This window comes from Aythya ferina (assembly GCF_964211825.1).
Source record: "Aythya ferina genome assembly, chromosome: 5".
Classification (NCBI taxonomy): Eukaryota; Metazoa; Chordata; class Aves; order Anseriformes; family Anatidae; genus Aythya; species Aythya ferina.
Window position 1 is genome coordinate 33,970,509 of NC_140301.1, and position 21,345 is coordinate 33,991,853.

Below are 21,345 nucleotides of genomic sequence, written 5' to 3' on the forward strand. Positions count from 1 at the left end.
ATCAGTGTACCTGCAACTATTGTGCTGACTCAGCACTGGGTGCGTGGGTGGGCGTGCACGCTGTTTTCTCTAATTTTTGTGTCAGCAAAAACTTTGCAGTATTAGGACTATGGGAGAGCACTGAAACCAATACAAATGAGTCACTCAATAACCACATGGTATAATAATGTTGAAGATAACGGTGAAGGCCTGGGCAGCGGCGTACCTTCAAGGGAATATCTTCATGTCCCAGTGGCAGTAGTGTTATAGAGTTGAACACACACCCTATCGTCATTTCAACTACTGTGTTGCTGTTATTACCCTGCACACCCGCTTTGAATTCATACTTGTGAATTGTCTCAGGTACGGCACTTTCTCAGAATATTTCCTGCTGGGGGAGGCTATTTTCCAGCACGCGTACAGGTTATACCTTCTCAGGTTCTCCAAGAACTTCCAAATGTTGCAGTTCTGTTTCAGAGGGTTAAGCGTGGTTATGTGGTGCTTCCTGATAAGAGTGTGCTACTGCTTCCTGATAAGAGATTCCACAGACAGATAAATCCTCATGATGGAAATCACTGCCTGGCAGTGCCGACACACGGCAGCCGCTGTTCCAGCCCCACGCTAGTGCTTCGTGTCAACAGGCACAAGCAGGGCACGGGCAGCAGCCAACAGAAACAGGCCAGAGCACCCCGAGACAGGAGCCCAGGGCAAGACCAGGAGCTGGAGGAGAAATAAATAATAATAATAAAAAAAAACCAGACACAACACCTGGGCAAAAAAATGTAAAACCAGGTCTTTATTTACAACAGCTAAAGCAAACTGAAATGGCCACCATCATGAAGACCAGGCTGTTCCAGTGGCCTGTCATCAGAAGTCATCCGCTTCTGAAATCAAAGCGGTCTGTCAATTCACCCATCGTTCCTCCACACAGAGACATTGCTGGGAGCTGCCACATTTAATAGAGAAGCAGCGATAAGAACCAAAGTCCTTGATGCCTCCATTCCTACTCTTCTTCCCTGCACATTCTCCTCAAACTTGGAAAAAAAAACAACACCTAAACTAGTCCCGGTACTTGGTTGGCATTTTGGCACAGCTAAACAAAGGACACCACCATCCATTTCCAGATCTGGACCCAGATGAGTCCAAGGGCAAAGAAATTGCTAAGTGATTCCAGGCCGAGGCCACAGGAAATATCTAGCCAATACGGGCTTGTTGGGGAAGAGGAAGACTGAAACCAGAGGGGGAATGCTTTAGTCCTGCAGAGGTCACAGGAGGACAAGAAAATCAAATAAGCAAAGACTTTGAACAGCAAATCCCAAAACACATAGGCACTTGGTACAGAAAACAGACAAGATGAAACAGCAGCTTTGTACAGCTGCTTTCTAAAGTGAAAGGTTTATACATCAGGAAGCTTATACAGTGCAGGTTTGTCTGGAGAGAAAGCTTTTTTATTTTCCTCTCCCCCAACAGGCACAGTATTTTTAAAGTTACAGATTTCTTAACTCCAGTTAGAGGCAGACTTACTTAAATAATTCAACCATGGAAGAATACACATGGGGCCGTGATGCCTGGGTGAGATGCTGGTCAGCCCAATGACGGGACAGAAGGGTGAGGGGAACTTGCAGTTCCCAGCTACTGCACTCCCAGAGTGCTCCCCAGGACAGGAAATCCAGCATGCTCTGCATGTGGGTTGGGAACGACTGTTTTGTAAACAAAACCGGTGGGGGTGTGCTTTGCCATGTCTGACACAAGCATCGCAGCCACGGATCTGCAAAGCTCTGTGAACGGCAAAGCGAGTTAAGAGTTTCTTAGGTTACCTTCCATGTTAATAAATAAATCCATTAAGTTTCCAATCAAATCTTTCCTCAACCTACCACCACCCCAACAGCATGGTTTAGAAGTTTCACCTGACCTCAACCTCTGCTTTTAATTGCAATGTCTTTCCAAAGCACTCTAATACCAGGGTACTGGAATACCTGGAATTAAGTGTAATGAGGCCATAATCAGCTTCCTCTTCAATCTTCCTAAGACCTTTTACTATCAGAGTTTTTTTTACGCTGCTTTCATGGTCTAAAGGAATGCATTTGCAAGTGTATGGGAAGGTAGGAGAAAGATACTGTATTTGTGCAAATCAAGGCAGCCTGGGGACTTTGGTCCTTCTTTCCTGCAGGGTCCATCAAAGTTTTACCTCATCAACTTCTCACTGCAACAATTAGAGAATATCAGGGTTCAGAGTTAATGCTGATTTCATTTCAAAGCAGTACAGACTTCGTTTCATCCCAGTGACACCAAGGATATTAACAGGTCTCTGAGTCAAGGGGAAACTGAGACCAGGTATCAGCTTAGAGGCCAATTGGAATAAGTCATGTTTGTCCTTCTGAAGTTTATAAATCAGCATCCTAAATTTTGCAGCTTCTAAACTCTGCTGATTTATTGAACTTCTGAGTACTGACAAGTCTCTGGATTTATCAGACGCAACTCTTCATAAGCCTAGTATCGAATATCAGTAAAGGAGGTAGGACAAAAGTGGTCCTTAAAAACAGGCTGCCAGACATGGACAACTAGGCAAGAGATAAAGTCTTAAGCATTAACAACATCAAAATTGTGTTATACATCATAACCCATTTAGAATGAAACATACTCATTTTATAAAGATACGTTGATGACCAGCTGGAACAATGACAATAAGCTGGTGAGAAGTTGTTTAGAATGTCTGTCTGGAAAGTCTCAAGGATCCCACAAGAGGGCAGACTTAGAAAGGTGACGAACAAGTCTGTCAATCATCACATAGGTTTTGTTCTGTAAAACTGCCACATCACAACCAAGATCAAGTTCCTGCTCTGGACACCAGATAGTAGAGGATGAAGAAAACAACAATCAGTCCTGCAGAAACGGAACAGAGTAACTTGCGATTATCCCTCCCAGACCGTGTCATGGTGGAGAAACGCTTCACGCTGCCAGTCAGCAGGCCAGTCACACTCATAAAATCTGAATCCTAAAGGAGAAAGAAAAAACAAACTGAGACATTTTAAACTGGTGAAGCTGTCCCTGAAGAATTCCACTTCCTGGCTAAAAAATATCTGCAGAGGGAGCTGCACAGTAACTGCCCATTTTTCCACACCCATCACATCCCTCTCAGAAGGCCCTTCCCCTCCTGTGCTCAGGCTCCAGGAGCAGCACCATTCCCACTGTGCTCAAAGCACAGAAAAAAGGACAGGGGAAGTTCTGTTCCAAATGTAAAACAATGTGTGTGCCTCCTTTTTTTCAGTCAGGGCCAAACCACCTGCTACTGGGCTGTTCAATTGTTCCCATGCAGCTTTTTCTGCCGGGAGCAGCTTGCTAATGGCAACTCTACAAGTCAACACTTCATCCAAAGGAAATGTCTCTACATGAAGCTAGCACCATTCATGCATACCAGGGCAGGATAAAAAGCATTGAAAAATTGCAGTTCCTTTCCATTACTTCCTTTTCTTCGGTATAGGACAGCATGCATGTGCAACTCCACCAGGCAGTGGTTAAAAATTCCCTTATTAATTCAGTTCAGGCATTTTCATTTTGATTCCTGGTCTGTTTTCCTTATTCATGAACTACTTAAGAATTTCTGCTTATGTTTCTCTTTAAATATTTCAAAACCACCTCTGTTCTGGACGCATAATATCACGCTGAATAAGGGCTTCTACTTTAAGATCCTTTGCCTTTACATCAATTCTCCATTTCTTTCCAATTCTCCGTTCTTCTAATTTCTGGGCTGAGCAAGTATCTATTTCAGATACTCTGACACTGTCAGCGTACTCTGCTATTAAGCTTCCAAGCTGAGCTCACACCTTTGACTCGACTGATTTCAACACTACAATTAACTTTTCTCTGGCTTCCATGTACCAGCTCTCCAACATCCAGCATGTGCAGAAAAGGCCCTCCACACAGCAGTGTTATTGTACTAATCTCTTTCTCCAGTCTCTGGGTTGGATTCCCGTCCTCACAATTCAGTTTATGAAATACCTTTCTCCTAAAAAGCCTCAGCAGGTAATCCCTTTGCTATAAGGATCTGCCATTTTGGCCTTTCCCCAGTACGTGGTTTTCCATTAGCCACCAAAGCTTTAGAGACAATTACTCTGGAAAGTGATTTTGGTTTTACAAGGTGTTATGTGTTGGAAAAATGACAGAACAAGGCACAGAACAACATGAGCAGGACCAAAACATTGGCCTTGCCCCTTCCAAAGACATCAGTGAACAGTCCTGACAGGTACTGTTACAGAGATTACAGTAAGTAACCCTGGCAGATTTATGCATTACCCAAAATCACAGGAACAGCTTAGAAATAGATCCACCTCACAGAATTAGCCACAGGGAGCAGCTCTTTAATTCCAGCAATGAGGTTACCTCCAGCTGTATTTCTGAATTGTGTTTTCCTACATCAGTCTTTCCAGATGCTAGATGCCCTGTTGCCCATTCAGACAATGTGATACTAGCAGCTGCTAAATATCTAATGTTTAATTACCAGTAAGCCCAAGTTAAGGTAAGTACTGAAAGCTAGCACACAAAAAACCATGATTTTTTACATTTCATTGGTTCCATACCATGCCATCCAGGTAACGATTCTGTTCTTCAGCATCTTTGTCAATATCCAGAGCCAGCTGCACAGGATAAGGGAGAAAATGGTTATTAACAAACTTTTAACAAGAAGATAGCTTTTAATGCATCCAGTGCTTGTAAAACCACTGTGTGCATTAGAAGAGCAAGCCACTGCATCCTTGTCTCTTACACAAAAAGAAGAAAGATTGTTCAGTACAGTGACAACACAAGATCCTCGTTTCAGTTTCAGGTTGTTGGAACTCTTCAGCTCTGCAATGCTGGAAATAAAGTTTGACTACCCAACATCAACGTAGGACAGGGGTATTTAAACACTAGGACATGACAGCAGAAATTCAGTGTTCTCTTCTTCAAAAATGAGTCACTGATTTCTACTAAGCTCTAAATCAAAACATTCGATGTTAGTAAGAGCAAATTAGCATCAGTAACACCAAACACAGAGGTGCTTGAATTTTTAGAAGTAATTTACCCATCTTTTTATTATTACTTCTTTCCTGAGATGTGCTTAGCAATACTCCTCTGTGAACCTTTAAGGTTTCTCTCCGTGCCTAAAACTTCCCTTAATGTAACTAAACGCACATAATTCCCAACAGATCATGGAATCATGGAGATGATGTAGCTAAATCTCAAAAGTAAAGATTCACAAAGTCATCCCTTGCATTTTACTAGTAAGTTAACTGTGACATCACCACAACACTCTCTAAAAGTCATGAGTAGATAGGAAGCCCTTTGTGTTAACCACACATCTGCACCTCCCTGGAGACTCTGAAAGAAAGAGGAATGATGGAGGTAACTTCATTCACTGTGCCATCTGATGTGAACTCTACAACTCACCGACTTCAGCCTGGTGACCTTGCTAGCCAGACTGTCTGCCATACGCTTGTTCTCCACATCCAGCATATCCTCCACACCGCTTCCATTCTGACCTGGGGAAAAGGAAAAGAACGAGTTTTATCAGTCTGACACCAGGAACTGTGTGTTTGCTCAATCAACGTGGTGAGCCTCGGTGCCCAGCTGTTGGCTGGTCGCCCCAACACTCCCAAGGGGCTGTCAGAAGCTGCCCACATCCACATCCCACGGCCACTACACTATTAAACATTCCTAACCTTTTTTGACAAAAACACACCGAAACATCCCCAGGACAGACCATGGAAGAGGGAAACAAATCCTTAAACGCGCCAAAAACTTCAACCATGGCCAACAGCTCTAAGCAGTGCAGATTTTGTGTGACTCTCCAGACACCTCCAGCGCCGTCCCACGTATGGGATTTGGGTGGCAGTGAATTCAGCACCGGGACCCTCACGGTGTAAACCCTGCACGGCCATTCCTGACATGCCTCCTGCCAAGCCGTTACGGGAGACGGCCATTCCCCCCCCAGGAGAGGGAGAAGCTCAGCCCTCCCCGCTGCCATGTCACGCAGGGGAGCGACAAAGGGATGGCTGATGTCGCCGACAGTATCGCCGACAACGCCCCGAGTCGCACCCCTTGCCCCAGCCCTGAAGCAGCAGGAGATGCTCCCAAATGGCGCCTGGAAGCGTCTCCTTCCCCCTCACCCCCACAGAGCGGCGGGTAGCTCCCCCTCAGCCCGTGCCCGCCGCCGCCATCCCCCCTTCCCCTCACCTCGGCCCCACTCCGCCATGGCGCCTGCCGGCCCCGGCGCCTCGCAGGCGGAGCCCCGCCGGCCCCCGCCTCCAGAAAATGGCCGCCGAGCGCCATCACCGCCCCCCGCTATGGGGCTCCTTGGTACTCCGGGGGGCTGCGCGGCCCTTTTGGGGTCCCTTCCCGTCCCCTCGTGGCCAGAAGCAGTTTAGGTTGCGTTTTCCCCCCGGGTTAGGAGTTTTTCCCGGGAGGAGCTCGCCCGTGGCTGGTAGCCGCGAGGTTTAGCGGCTTCCTTCTCTCCTCGCTGCGCCGTGCTTGTGACACCTCCAGACCAGCCGTAAGAGGCGGTGGCGCCGCGTTCCCCCCCCAAAAAAACCCAACGCCGCTCGGTGAAGCCTCCACGGCTCCTTCCCCTCCTCCGGTGCACGGAGGAGCTCGGGGGAGGGCCGGGGCCAGGAAACGCGGCAGGAAGCCGGGGCGGCGGGGAGGAAGGTGCTGGGGCTGCCCTCCTCGCCGCTGCCCGTCCCCGGAGGGCCTAGGCGTCCCCTTCTGCTCGGCTCCGGTGTGGAAAGGAGGTATGAGGAGGGAGCTGAGGGACAGAAATAAAAGATACATACAAAAATGAGGGGGTTACGGCATGCTGTGAGCTGCTCCTGCCCCCTGAAAAGGGAGGGAGGTCGCTCCGGGTACCCCAGTGTGGCAGTGCGAGAGATGCCTGGTGTGGATGAGCTGCTCCTCCTGCTCTTGTGGCCCAGGGCTCGGCATTTTGTTGGGTTTTTGGCTGCAGGGCTTGCCCTCAGCCCTCACAGTCCCCATCTTGGCTGTGTTGGGGCAGGGAGGGGGGATAACGCGATGCTTTGGGCTAACCTGATGCTGCTCCCTCAGCACAGCATGATTTCCAGGAGCGGAGCCCTGTCTCCTAATCACATTTATCTACCGCTCACCCAGGCTGTGGGACGTGGCACAGAGCTCCACAGGATCTAAGCAGATGTACGAACACGTGCTTGTACTGAAATTTTGTTCGATATTCCACGATTAGGAGTTACTTTCCAGCACTGCGGGCTTGCCTGGCTGCACAAGCTGTTAAACTTTCGCCTATTTTTAAAATAATGATGATCCCTGTCATTATGCGCATCTGCTCATTTACATTATTATCGCGAAGTGCGTTGTGCTCTGTAATGACAGGCAGATTTGAGCCAGGGAGGCCAGCCACCCGCCATATGTGCGTTTTTACCCCCCTGAGCAGTGTCTCTGCCATAATCTGGTACGTGGTCTGTCAGGCATCGAGTGTCCCAGCACAGGGAGCAGCAAATGCAATAAAATCCCAATTTCTTTCTTTCTTTTCACCACCTTAAAAGGTAGCTCCACCTTAAAGCAAGCCCGGAGGTGCTTGCCTATCCGTTTGGCTTTCCTCTCCAGCTCTTTTTACTCCACAGCTATGTTTCTGGGTTTATTTTTTTGTTGTTGTTCTGTGCGGTAACAGAAATCAGGACAGCCAGGGGAGGAGGAGGAGGCAGGGAGCTATTTCAGGGAGCTGCTGTTATCTGTTCTGTGTTAATCCCCTGGCTGGGAGGGGGGAAGGTTTTTCTGAGTGCTTTACTGGAAGGGCATATATTAAACATTGAAAAGCAAAGAGAGGAAGAGGATTAAAGGGAGAGAGAGGAGCCTGGCTGCTGGTTGTACTTGGGTTATCCATCTGCTCTGCTTTTATGGATGCAACAGAGTGAGCAATTTCACTTGGGATTTTTTTTTCCTCCTCCTTTTCCCCACCCCTTTCTCACTCCCTCTCAGATCTCTGTGTGTTGAGGTCCCTTTGCATCACTATTATCCAGGAACCCTGGAAGCCCCCTCACTCCCCTTCTTCTCTGTTTCACCTCTGTTGTAGCTGAGCTGCTGAGATAATGGAGCTCAGGACTGTAGTAGCCACGGTGGAAAACGGGGAGCAAGACACAGTCCTCAAGGTGCTTCAGATCTACAACCAGGAGGTGAGTGGGCATCAAACCTCTGCCTAATGTCAGCTTCTGTTTACAAGGCTGGAAGCAGGTTGGCCATGTTGTGGGATTTCTGTGCTACCCAGCTGTCCCCAGTCTGCCTCCTCTGAGCGCATCTGTCTGCGCATTACTGCCTTGGAAATGTTACAGGCTGCTTCGTCTTTTACTTGCAGACTGCTGCTTCTTTGATGTTTTGCTATGAAGCATCTACGTAGCCTTGCTTTATCTTGTGTCCTTGAGATACTGGAAGAAAAGCACATAGAAAGGATTTTCTTTATTATCCAGATTCTAAGTAAAACCTGGCAGGGAAATAATCGTGGGTGTGAAGACCAAGTAGGAGGAGCTCTTTATGTTAGGCAAGGTTTGGAGGTAATAAAACTCACATCTAGGGAGGAGCTGCAGGTGAAATTCTGATTTGCAAGTAAAAGATAATTAGGGAATGACATGAATGGAGGCTGCAATTTGATTCAGGCGCCTGGTCTGAAAGCTGACAATACAAAATAATGAATACAGAATATGAATAAGAATGGTTGGGAAGCAGAAATGGAAGTGATTCTAGCCTTACAGTGGTAAAAGGTTATCTGTGGGGGTAATTTACTTTTGAAACAGACTCTGGTTGTCAGGAAAGTCTCTTTCAGAGGGTTTTCGCCAGGGTAGGGCTGCCCCTGCAGATCTACGTGACTCATTCTGCACCATTCTTAAGGAGGTGGGAAGTCAGTGGGGAAAACCTGTGAATGTTTTTGCACGAGTGTGCAATAAGGGGAAATGTGCTACTATTTCCAACAGTCAGTTTTGAAATAGGAGAAATCTTAGCTAAGAAGTAGTGACTCCCTGTTAAAAAGAGGTCAACGGGATCAACATCAACTGCAGCAGCTGTAATGCTGGAGAAATTAGGAGAGCAAATGGCACTTGATGTGCAACCAATCTGAGGCATCAAAACACAGTATTTTCTGTAGAATTCCTCCAGCTGGATCCTTTGTCAGTGTATCAGGCGTAGGAAACTTGTGAGGATGTCAGTGATTTTGCTAGTCTGTCTAGAAGAAATGGAGCAAACGAAGAGGATATGAAAATGCAGATAAAATAAGGAACTTCCTTACGTAACTTTTTAGTGCAAAAGCTGGTGGTACTGTACCCTTTTCTGGGGGTATATGTTTTTTAATTCACTACTGAATATGCAGTCAATTTGTGGTTGCCAGGAATAACTAGCAACGTGGTCTCATGGAAGGTGTCCTTGCCCATGGCAGGGGGTTGGGATTAGATGATCTTTAAGGCCCCTTCCAACCCAAACCACTCTGTGATTCTATGAATAAAATAGATCTAAAGCAAAACCACAGATATTGTGAACATGTATGTAAATGAGATTACGGGAGCCTGCAAAGAGGATGAGATGGGAAGAGAACAAGTGCCATGGATGTCTGCAGAGCACATGGGTTCCAGGACTGAACTGCCAGTTCCTCGTAACATGGTGCAACAGCCTGTGCACAGATCAGATCACGGTGCTGAAGCACAAAAGGCCAGCCCCTGGCCCAGCACTACAGGAGCAGAGCTGTCCTGCTTCTGCACCTGAAGTTTCTCAAGTGATGCATCAACATCAGCTCGGGGGAAGCAGAGCCATAAGGTGGTATGTACCGCAGGAAACAAGCTCTGCTGTTCAGACATGCAGATGGGATACCGGTGAATCGCAGAAGCTCAAGAGAAGGACTAGCCTGGTGTATAACAATAATTGTTTGTGGTGAGACTAATTGTCATTATTGAGCAGCTCTGTAAGTGTGTGTCTGCAGTGTAACTCAGTAAAAGGTGATGGGGAGCACTAAGAAAATAATAGAGAAATATGATATAATTATACCCCATGTCTCTATCTGTATCTGATCAGGCTGTATCTATGCATACATAATTAATGTTTTCATAAATTTTAAATAGTTTGATTCTCAAAAGCATTCCTCATGTTCTCTTGGTATAAATCAGAACTGCATCATCGACTGGGAAGTGCTGCTTTTTACCAGGGACCCTTTGATGTTTTGTGCTGAGCAGTTCATTGGAAACTGATGTAGCCAGAAAGGAGACTGTCCTCCTAGGCACAGCCACGAGACACACAGGAACGTTTCATGTGAGCAGAGCAGAACTGTTTTTTTTTTTTTGTTTGTTTTAAGAAAAAGGATGTAATGGGGGTGTAGAGAAATTCAGATTTCTTCCAAAACAGGCTCCGGAACTGTTCTGTGCAGGAAATCAGACTTGACTGACAGTCCTTGTCTGACTTGAGGCAACGTGTGGGATAAAAGGAGAAACTGCCTCGTGCGGGGTGGTTCACCTTTGGAGAACTCTGCCAGAAGTTAGGAAGCAAAGAAGGCGGAGAGGATGGCTGCTCTTCCTACCTGGTTCCAGCAATTCCTTCTTCGCAGTACTTGCTGTCAATGTGTCTTACTGAAGAGGTCATGAATTATTTGTGCATGTTAACCATTCTGCAGTTCAAGTGCTCTCTGAAGCAAAGGCACACAGGAGTAACTCAGGCTGTGAGGTGCCACGTGGAGTGGGGTGTTTACCTGTGTCTATCAGTTGTGTTTAAAGAACACGAGCTGAAAAACACTCTTACTTCCAGACATCGCAGGAACGAAGAACACAAGGATCTGTCTCCAAATAACGAGGAGAGGGTGCTTTCAGGCAGGAAAAGGAACAATAAATAAGAAGGGAAGAAGTGTGTAGGCACAGCTTGGTGGCCTCACTCGGGAGAGGAATTGCCCAGAGAAGCTGTGGATGCCCCAACCCTGGAAGTGTTCAGTGCCAGGTTGGATGGGGCTTTGAGCAGCCTGGGCTGGTGGGAGGTGTCTCTGCCTGTGGCAGGGGGTTGAAACCAGATGGACTTTAAGATCCCTTCCAACCCAAACCATTCTATGACTTTGTTACAGACTGTTTTGGGATATTTATGATGAATACCCACTTCACAGCTGCAGCATTTAAAAATAAGTCCATCCATCAGATGGGCACGGCTTTGGCCTGTGGCATTCAGCTTCCAACACAGCCAACAGAAGAGTGCAATGGGAATTATTCATCACAGATCTTTTCCAATGACGAAAAGGAAGCAGGGGCTCCTGGAATAGCAGGGATCTTGGTCAAGGAAAGCTATTCTGACCTGGCAGTGTGGGTCACAATGTCTGTGCTTTCTAAACCAGCTTCGTTCCCTGCTTGTTGTGATGCGAGTAGTTGGAGTTGCTTAAGAAAGGATGATGTAGGAGAGAAAAGGCAGGCAGGAAGCAAAAACCTCAGAGGCAGGAAGCAAAAACTTCAGCAACAGGGAAGTTGTCCTTTTGTCTGACTCCTCAGGAACTTCCACGGCTCATTAAAAATGCTGTGAGTATTACAGACCTCTCAAGTGCTGTTACACTCCTTGCCATGCCGATTCCCTGCCTCTGTGTTGGTAGGTGACTGTTTCTGAGAAGACTTCTTTGCCTTTGCTTTCTTTTTTAGACCTGTTGCTTTCAAGCTGAATTACTTTTCCCTGGCTGAGGCAAACAGTTTTGCTTTTTAAACTATTCCTTCATTTTAATTGTTTCTGTTCTGCCCCCACAGAAATCTCAGTGCTTCACCTTTGATGATGAGGAACGGGAAGAGAGGAAGGTAGGCGTGCTCTTTGCTTTCTTCCTCTTGTTGGAGGGGTAAATCTGCTGCTCTGCACTTGTGTCCAGCAGGGCTTGATGGTTGCAGCTCCTTTGGGGAAAGAGATGAGTGTTTTTTTTGAAAACTTGGTAAAGTACCTGCCCAGGGAACGGTGTGCTCAGGGCATCTGGCTCTAGTTTTTCCATCAGTAGATGATGGTTTAGGAACAAGGTCAGCATCCTTGCAACATTAGCAAACCCTTTGGGTTTGGAGATGTGTATAGCCTCGGCCACAGGTGTACAAAAAATGTGATCCTTTGTGTGGGTCTCAATGGTACGAGTGTGCTGGACAAAAATCATAGTAACATGCATGCCTCTAGTGGGTAAGTGCTTTCACCGTGAGCCAGCTGCAGGATTTGACCAGGGCTGTGTATTAACAGGCACTTTAAGCTGACATAATCTGGTGCTTAATGGACATAAACACCCCTGTCTGTTCACTTCCAGTCTTGCATTTCTCATGCCAGGGCAGACCCTTGCATGGCTGCACAGTGAATATGTTTGGTGGGCTGATCTGCCTAAAAAACAAAACAAACAAACAAACAAAAAACTATTTTTCCTGGCTTATTTTCCACCTGGATCAGTTTTGTGGTCCAGTTCATGCACTACTGCCTGTGTTAGCACAGCAAGCATAGACAGGGCCATCAGGGTGAAGAATGGGACCTCTTTTGTCCTTGCCATTGCCAGCTAATGCTAGCGTGAAGTTTTTCCAGCTGCAGCCTGACTCATGGTCAGAAGATCGGGGCTCTTTGCCCTGCACTGCCTTGCTGTTTGAGCTGGAGCGGCCGCGCAGGCTGTGAATTCAGACCCAGAGCTAAGGTGCTCTACTTCTGGGGTGTTTGTCATCAAACGTGAATTGGGCATCACTGTGTAATTCTGTGTGTTTGGTTCTTCTGAAGGTTCAGCTGTGGACACACGTGCTTTGAGATCTCTTTAGCCTGACTGAGTCAGAAAGACCTTTACTCTCTATTATTGTTAGAGAGACCTAGTGAGATCTTCCCTCATCGTGGTATGATTGCTTGAGCAATGGATTGCTAGTGAAATGTGAAATGTTGCTACATGCAGCTAAAACCAGGCTTGGTTTTGTGAGGCATTACCTTTGCTCTCGTGCTCCTCCACAGCTTGCCATCACACGCAATACTGTGACCCACCAGGGTCAGCGTTTCAGCTGCTGTAAATTGGTGTTACTGGAGCTCTGCCAGTCTGTACCTGCTGAAGATCTGGGCTAGTAGGTCTCCAGACAGCCTTGAGATTTAGGGAGGTACTTCTTACTTGAATCTTCTGAGGTCTTTTCATTTCTTTTCCTATCATACCACAAACGCTTCTGAACTCGTTTAGTTCCTCTTCCCCTCCTGCAGCAGTTTTCTGATGCATCTCTCAAGCTCATCAGCCTGTTTCTGGAGCACCCAAGGCAGATGCCTCCCTAACCTTAAGGCTCTGGTGCGAGTGGACATCTGCTGTTGCTCTGAAGCTATGAAAAGGGGCTTTCCTTTTTTTTTTTTTTTTTTTTTTTTTTTTTGCCCTGCTGTCCCTTAACTTAATGCAGCTGTCAAATAAACCATATTAGCCTAAACCATCCTAACCACAGGTGAACCTCAAATAGGCAATCGTCCCTTAGGTCAGTAGCAGTAACCTGTTGTGCTCTCCCCTTTGATCTGATACAATTTCCCAGCCATTCTTTGTCTCTTGCTGCTTGTCCTTGCTTGAATTGAGCAGGGACTGGATTCTAGAGCCAAATTGTTCCCAAGGGCCGCCAAATGTGTTCCTGAATCAGAGCTGGTAGCAGGTCCATGTCTGGGTGATGCTCTCATCTTCCAGGGCAGAGTGTAACAGGGTGGTGCCCTTGGGGGAGCACTATGAGGTGTCAGTGCGTGAGGCATTCTTTGTTTCCAACTGCACAGAAAATGGCCCAGCTACTTATCAAGTTCCTGGAAAGAGAGCTCCAGCCGTCCTGCCAGGTCACCTGTTTGGAAAGCATCCGCATCCTGTCCCGGGACAAGTACTGCCTCGACCCTTTCACCACCAAGGAAGGGTTGAAGACCCTCTCCAGGCACGCTGGCATCGATTACTCCGAGGAACTCATCCGGGAGGTGCCAGACTTGGACGTCATCCTGGAATCCCTCAAATGCCTCTGCAACATCGTCTTCAGCAGCCCTCGGGCCCAGGAGCTGACGGCTGAGGCTCGGCTGGTGGTGGGCCTGGCCAAGCGCATCAAACTGTACAACGAGAGGAACCTTCCTCACGAGGTCAAGTTCTTCGACCTGCGCCTCCTCTTCCTGCTGACGGCGCTGCGAGTGGACATCCGACAGCAGCTGGCCCAAGAGCTCAGGGGCGTCGGCCTGATGACAGACACCCTGGAGCTGACTCTTGGCGTAAAGTGGATGGACCCCTACGAAGTTGCCACCGAGGAGGGACTCCTCCCGCCTTTGCCCCGGCAAGAGACAGAGCGAGCCATGGAGATCCTCAAAGTGCTCTTCAACATCACCTTTGATTCCAGCAAGAGGGAGGTAGATGAGGTAAGCTCCTGGATACTACACCACACCACATCTGCGTGTTCCCAGGCTATGGCCTGACTACTGTTTTTCTGCTCTGCTTGCATTTTCTCATAGTAGGTGCTACCCCCCAGGCAGCCCCCAGTTACGTGTAAAGGTAGCAAGCAATCCCTTTTCCTGATCGAGGTTTTCATTTTCTGTTTTGGGGCCAGGAAGATGCTGCTTTGTACCGGCACTTGGGTGCCCTCCTGCGCCACTGCCTCATGATTTCTGCTGACGGAGAGGACCGAACGGAGGAGTTCCACAGGTCTGTTAGATAACAAGATAAAGATCTGCACAGAAACCGACCCGAAGTCTGCCCAGGGCAGGCCCTGCCTGACCTTGGCATTACCATCCTCTGCTTGTATGCTGATTGTTAAGGTCACTTCTGACAAACAGGCATCTTTGGTCCAGCCTGCAGGTTCCTCGTGCTGCTAGAATTGACTGCCCTTTGCAGTCAAATTATGTGCACTGATACCACAGCCTCCTGGATGATGTCCAGGAGGAAATGTTTTGTCTGAGCCTGCCTGACTGCAAGGGTCATATTCAGTGTTGTGCACCAGGTCTTTTCAATGGTGCTTCCCACTTCAGTGAGCCAGAGCAGATCTCTTCTGCCTTAATTAAAGAGTCTCTGGGCTGGCCTTAATTAACTGTCTGTCTCTTGAGCCATGCTGAGAAATTGTCTGCACCACATTGCTAAGCTTTATTGGTCCAGTGAGTGATGGAGGTCCTAGATACAACCTTTGACCACCCCTGTTGGTCCTACTTGGCCTCTGTGCCAAGATCCGTAGTTTCTCAGTTGTCACTGAAGTCTTTTTGGACTTCCAGCAAGTTGTTCAGCTGTACAAAAAAGCAGTTTGATTTATTTCATTCCACTGGTGTGAGGAGCTTGGGATCTAACCCAAAGACAGGTTAGGTCTGCTTTAGGAGTTGTTGCGCTCCTGGAAGTTGTTAATAAACCTTAATTTCTGGATAGCTGAAGAACTTCTATGAACAAAAATCCCTGATTGTGTGTTCACTGTTCTTCTTTCACATGTTCAGCCATACAGTTAATCTTTTGGGCAACCTGCCCCTGAAATGTCTGGATGTCCTCCTGACCCCAAAAGTCCGGCCCGGCTCGCTTGAATACATGGGTGTCAACATGGATGCAGTCAACATCCTGTTGGATTTCCTAGAACGCCGCCTCGACAGGGTAAGTTGAGAGGCTGCTGTGCAGAGTTCTTGGCTGCTCGTTTCACAAGTTCAGTGCAGGGCACCTTCCCTGCATTCAGCCTTGAAAAGCCCGGTGCCGCCACGTCATGTCAAAACCACAGGAGCACCAGCAAGGCACGGTTACTTTGGAGGTAGTGCCTTACGGAAGTGGCTGTTCTTAGCAGAAGCAAAACCATTATCGCTGGTAGGACTGAAACAATATCTGTGAACCGGGAGGGTCGCTGTGTCATTGCTGCTACTGCTGGTAGTGAGATCGGTTGAGCAGCAGATGGTTAGCTGGGTGATTAAAATAGAAGTGCTCGGTTTCACTCAAGTAAATGGTGATTTGCTGGGCAGCTTAATTGTTTGGATGCAGCCAAATTGTTTGATGGGTTTTTCTGACACTCCCCAAGCAGTCTGCTGTCTGAGGACTGGCAGTCATGCTCTTATTTATCGAGACCATTCATCTTTCTTCACTCCTCCCGAGCCCCTTGTGCTCTTTTGTTCCTCTGTTTCTGAAAGCCTGAATTTGCATTGTTACTGAGCTGGTGGTGGTTTGCAGTCTCTGGAGTTATTCCAAAGGTCCTCCAAATATTACCACCGCACTTCTCTATGCTTGAAGCTCTGCACAACTATTTCTAGCACTGCTGTGCTGCAGAGCAGGACTCGGAAAGCCTGAGGAGTTAGAGGAGTGATGAAGCACTGAAACTCCTGTTGCAGAGGCTGGAATTGCCTCGGTGTCCATCCATTTCCTTGCCACTCGATACTCGTGATGTCCACCACGAACTAGAGAGATTGAACTCGGTGTCACTGACATGTTGCTCGTTTTTGTGAACACTTCTCCAGGGCCACAAGCTGAAGGAGAGTTTGACCCCTGTGCTGAACCTGCTGACTGAGAGCGCCCGAGTTCACCGCCAGACGAGGAAGTTCCTGAAGGCAAAGGTACTCCATGGTTCCAACTAAAGTGATGCTGAACTGAGAGAGAGGGGAAGAGCAAGCTGCCTAAGTATTGCCATCCAAGGAGAGGGAGCTCCTCTCCCTCTGTATTAGGTTCTGACATACTGGGGGTTGAAGCCCATGATACCTACAGTGTTTTTTCTTCACACTCTGTGGGTTCATTAGATTTAATTGATTTGTAAAGTGCATGTACTTTTTTCCCTGCATGTTCCAGCTCCACTGATCCCCTTCACTGTGGCCTTGTAGGTGCTGCCTCCGCTCCGGGATGTGAAGAACCGTCCGGAGGTGGGGAACTCGCTGCGGAACAAGCTGGTGCGTTTGATGACCCACATCGACACCGAAGTGAAACACTGCGCAGCAGAGTTCCTTTTTGTGCTCTGCAAGGAGAGCGGTGAGTCACAGGGGCCTGTCGCAGGCTTTGGTGAGAGGGAGTCCTGGAGCCTGGCCTCTGGGCAAGTCAGAGTGTGGGACGGGTGACTGCAGACACCAGGAACTCTGTCTTCCCTTGAGCTGGATGCATTAGATAGGGAAGAGAGTGGAGTTTCCAAGGGCTTGCTGTCTCTCATGCCAGTGGTGACAGGAAAGCTCTGCTGAAGGACACCCTGACACCCTGGAGATAGCCTGACCCGCTTTCAGATTCCCCCCACACCTTGTGTGTGTTGTCCTTGCCATTCCTGGTGCGTGCTGTGGGAGCTGTGCTCCCTGTCACCGGGTTCACAGAAACACCGGCATTTCTGCGTCTCCATGGCCTTGAACCAATCTTGCTGTCAGAGCGTGGAGGAGCAGGCGGGGCTGCAGAGGTAGGAGGGGAAACACAGGGTGATCTGTCTCTCTGTCCTCCCTTTAGTGTCACGGTTTGTGAAGTACACAGGCTATGGGAACGCGGCTGGGCTCCTGGCAGCACGAGGCCTCATGGCTGGAGGTCGGGAAGAGGGAGAGTACTCGGAAGATGAAGACACCGACACAGAAGAGTACAAAGAGGCAAAGCCCAAGTACAGAACTCTGCTCCCCCTCTGTAGCACCCTTACTCCTACACCTCCTTCCCATTCCTCTGTCCCTTTTTTCATCTGCCTCCATGCCGCCTCCCTTGTGTTTCACGTGCAATGTTGCTTCTTCATTATTTAAGTTTCACCCTTTGATGTGATGTTATATTCCGCTACCTTTACCTTTTTTTTGGGTGAAAAGCCTCTGTGGCCGAGCTACCCGTGGTGTGTGTGGTCACGGGTAGGTAGACCCAGTCCCTACAGCTGGGCACAGCCTCTAGAGCAAAGTAGATGCCTGAGCCAGAGCCTATTCTGCACCAGAACTGCTCGTGGTGTGCATGTGGCAGCATCTCTCTAGTTGGTATCCTATACACCTTTTTGGTGGCCCAACATAAAGGCAGGGTTTTACTGTGCACTGAGATATAGGGGACAAGGGTTTTCCTGGCTTGCAGCTGGGTTGAAAGTGTTGATTACCTCTCTCCAGCTCCAGAGCCCTGTGCTGCTGGAGTGAATTTTTATTTCTTTTTATTTTTCTCCTTTCCTCACTATTGGGTGGTGGTAATTCAGGGGTGAAATGTATGAAGGGAGAGCTCCAGAATTGTTCTCAACTGTGAGTCCCACACTTTCCAGCATTGCGTAAAATGTGGTTTACACTATTTTTTTTTTTTTAATCCTTTTTGGTGTTAGTTTTTTTGCCTCCTGACTTAAGGAGAGGGAAGATATGTTGCCTCCCCTTGTGCACGTGGTTTAAACCTGCATGGTGGAATTGGCAGGATGGGAACTTCTCACCAGAGAAATGAGAGGGATTTGTAGCGGGGGGGATTGTGTGTAGGGCATACAGGAAGAGATCAGAGTCAACGTGTTGTTGCACTGCAATAACACAAGACCTAACCTAGGCAGCAAGACCAGAGGGCACTGGTTTGTGGCAATTACAACTAGCTCTGCCAGTGCATTCCTCTGCTTAGTATAGGTAAAGAGAGTTTTTAAACAGCTTTCTTACCTCTGTGCTTTACCTCCCTCCTTTGCCACCCTGCCACCTCCCTTGTGTTTCATGTGCAATGTTCCTTCTTCGTTATTTAAGTTTCACCCTTAGCTGTGATGTTGTATTCCTCTACCTTTACCTTTTTTCTCACTATTCTTCTTGTAGCATTAACCCTGTCACGGGACGTGTTGAGGAGAAACTCCCCAACCCCATGGAAGGGATGACTGAAGAGCAGAAGGAATACGAAGCCATGAAGTTAGTCAACATGTTTGACAAATTGTCCAGGTACTAGAAGATCGTGTGTAGTCATGTCTGTGTTAACACCTGGCTGTCTGTAACTTACATTTATCGCTGCCCTTGGGAATGCATTCAAAGCATCTACAAACTGAAGGGACATAAGGCAGTGGGAGAGATCCATGGAGAAATATTTCCAAATTTCCTTAAGCTGGGTGCTGTTACATCTAGGGGAAGGCATTGCAAGCCCTACAGAATTCTTTGGTCCTATGGCTTGCCATGAAATTCCCTTACATGCCTATGGTGGGTTTCCAGGCACTTGGCACCTCCCCAGGGTTGGCTGAGTGCTAGGCAGCAGCAGCAGCCACGGTCCTAGCAAGGCCACTTGGTAGGAGATGGCATTTTGGGGACACATGGCAGCTAGTGCCAGCAAGTCCCCTTCCCTGTGGGAATGCTTTCTCCAGTCATCTTTCATCCCTGGTTAATTGGCATCGCAGAGAGGAGCCCAGGATCTGCTGAGGGTGTTCTGACCTCATACAGCTCTTGCTGCTGGCTCAGGGTCGTTCTGGGCTCTGCCTCATGGCAGTTTGCACAGGCCCAGCGTTCCTGCTGTAGGATGCGTCTGTCTCTGCAGTAATTTCCGCTGTAAGCTTCTGTTTAAATTTGTGTTACCTTCCCCCCTTTCTCCACCCTGGCTGCAGAGAGCAAGTCATCCAGCCCATGGGCATCACGCCGAGCGGCAACCTGGCCCCCATGGAGAACGCCATCCGTGATATGGCTGACGAGAGGTCGTCATCTGACTCAGACCTGGGGCTGGACTGATCCAGACCTCTCGCCCCAGCCTCAGAGAGCTGGGGAGCCTCTCTCCGTTCTCCCTTCGGAACTGGTGCTGCACCCAGAGGCTAGTACTGGGCCAGGACTCTCCCTGTGGTGTCTGAATCCAGCCTGGACCCTCACAGTCCACAGGGAAGAACACCTCCTGCCACCTCCCCAGCTCCATAACCACCTCTCCTTCCAGGGGATCGTCACGGCCTGGCTCTACCTTGGTCTCTCCCATTGGCAGCTTTGAGGATTTCACACTCCAAATTGCTTCCAGGACTTTTCAGTAGGATTTTTTTTTAAATATGTGGTTTAGGAAAAAGGGTCGGGGGGGAATCTATCTGTCATACCATCAGGGATCAGTAATCTGCAGAGCATCTTGTATATGTGCTGACACTCGTGTGGCTGCATGTCAGCAGCGTGGACGTGTCCCTGTGTGTACGGTCAGCCCGACGTGAGGGGAGCTGCTCCCCGGGAACGTGGGGCTGCAGGGGAGGAGTGTGAGCAGTTATTGACCATGGTTTTGGGGAATTGTATTTGTGGGGTGCCTCAGCATCGTGCGCCCATTTCATTAGCAGGAAGCTGTACGTGTGTGTGTGCTACGTGTGGCAGTGAGAGTGACTGTGGCTGTGCAAGCAGGGCCGCATGGATGTACTTGTGTGTCCGAGGGGAGCACTGGTGTGTGTGCTGTGGGGAGCAGGCAGGAGGGGAGGCCTTGGTGACATTGCCAGAGTGTTCCCATTGATCACAGGAAAGAAACTTGCAGGCGACTGCCAGCAACGCTCTGAGATTTAGTCTGTGGCATTGTGCAATGTTCCCAATGCCACGGAGTTTAGGTTTTGGCATCATCAGCCTTTCCCAATCTCACGCTTTCTGAATGAAAGGCCAAAATATGTGCTTTGTGTGCTGCCTCCTCACCTGCCTTGGCTTTCCCATAGACCCACTGCTGTTTGCACCCAGGGGCTGGTGTTGGTCTTGTCCTTTGCCATGGTTTAGATTTGTCTTTTTTCCTTTTTTTTTTCTTTCTAAAGAAAATGTTTTAAAGAAAATATTCCTGTTTGTCTTATAAGTTTTGGAACTCTTAGTATTAGCACAAATAGGAATGCAAACATGATGCTAGAATAAAGGAAACCTTCTGATGAATTTGCACATGGCAGTGATTCATCAAATGTGGTATTTCTGAGCAAGTAAGGAAATACCTTTTTCTAATTAACACATGGTTTTGCTGCAGCCACCCTGAACTTCGGTTTTATTTGGGAGGTAAAATTGCAGCATTAAAATGAAGCTAGGTCAGAACCTCCCACTGTACCGCAGCCACTAAATGTATCTGAATGGGGCAATCTGAATTTAATCCTCAAGCTTCAGTCCTTAGTTTACAAAAACAAACAAAACTTAGCCCTTTTTAAAATTAGAATAGTTGAGTTGGAATGGACTTACTGACTCCCAAAACCTTTGGTGAGTTGTTGAGAAAGGTTCATCTGTTACATTCTGTAACTCCTTCAGTACTCTGGGGTGAATCCCATCAGGCCCGTGGACTGCTGGCCATTCAGCTGACACAACTGGTCCCTCATAATTTCAGTGGCCGCAGAGGAAATGTCACTACTCCCCCAGTCAAGGTCTTCCAGCTCAAAGAACTGGGCAGCCCAAGATCTATCATTAATAGTGAAAACTGAGGCAAAAAGGCATTAAGTGCCTGTCTTTTCCTCATCCTTGCTTGTAAGGTGACCATCTTTGCCAAGTATCAGTCCAATGTCTTCCTTAGGTCTCCTCTTGCTGTTGACATACTTATTAAAAAGCCTTTTCTAATGTCGATGTGCCCCTTGTGCCTCACAGCAGGCAGCT

The 21,345-nt window shown here is 48.0% G+C and overlaps 2 protein-coding genes across 3 annotated transcripts; one reads left to right on the plus strand and one right to left on the minus strand.

The window, feature by feature from the left end:
* Positions 1-748: 748 nt before the first annotated feature.
* On the minus strand, positions 749-6,341 carry BET1L (Bet1 golgi vesicular membrane trafficking protein like). Its single transcript, XM_084519567.1, has 4 exons — positions 6,190-6,341; positions 5,404-5,495; positions 4,557-4,613; positions 749-2,974 (listed from the first exon to the last, which is right to left on the minus strand). The coding sequence occupies exons 1-4, from the start codon at positions 6,206-6,208 to the stop codon at positions 2,807-2,809; spliced, it is 336 nt and encodes a 111-aa protein (XP_084375693.1). The 5' UTR covers positions 6,209-6,341; the 3' UTR covers positions 749-2,806.
* Positions 6,342-6,604: 263 nt separating this feature from the next.
* On the plus strand, positions 6,605-20,652 carry RIC8A (RIC8 guanine nucleotide exchange factor A). Of its 2 annotated transcripts, none has more exons than XM_084519560.1 (11): positions 6,605-6,743; positions 8,054-8,153; positions 11,724-11,771; positions 13,708-14,322; positions 14,511-14,605; positions 15,379-15,529; positions 16,375-16,470; positions 16,732-16,876; positions 17,333-17,477; positions 18,616-18,735; positions 19,386-20,652. In XM_084519560.1, exons 2-11 carry the CDS (start codon positions 8,070-8,072, stop codon positions 19,504-19,506), a joined length of 1,620 nt encoding a protein of 539 aa, XP_084375686.1. In that variant the 5' UTR covers positions 6,605-6,743; positions 8,054-8,069; the 3' UTR covers positions 19,507-20,652. The 2 variants fall into 2 exon arrangements, with proteins under 2 accessions (XP_084375686.1, XP_084375687.1); XM_084519561.1 differs by lacking the exon at positions 6,605-6,743 and adding an exon at positions 7,573-7,891.
* The last annotated feature ends 693 nt before the right edge of the window (positions 20,653-21,345 follow it).

Bases quoted from the DNA above. Each gene is read 5' to 3' on its own strand.
- RIC8A (XM_084519560.1), top strand. From the start codon at position 8,070: ATGGAGCTCAGGACTGTAGTAGCCACGGTGGAAAACGGGGAGCAAGAC. The intron at 8,154-11,723 runs GTGAGTGGGCAT...CTGCCCCCACAG, and splicing joins TTCAGATCTACAACCAGGAG to AAATCTCAGTGCTTCACCTT. The intron at 18,736-19,385 runs GTACTAGAAGAT...CCCTGGCTGCAG, and splicing joins ATGTTTGACAAATTGTCCAG to AGAGCAAGTCATCCAGCCCA.
- BET1L (XM_084519567.1), bottom strand. The intron at 4,614-5,403 runs GTGAGTTGTAGA...TATCCTGTGCAG, and splicing joins AGGTCACCAGGCTGAAGTCG to CTGGCTCTGGATATTGACAA. The intron at 2,975-4,556 runs GTATGGAACCAA...TTTCTCCTTTAG, and splicing joins ATCGTTACCTGGATGGCATG to GATTCAGATTTTATGAGTGT.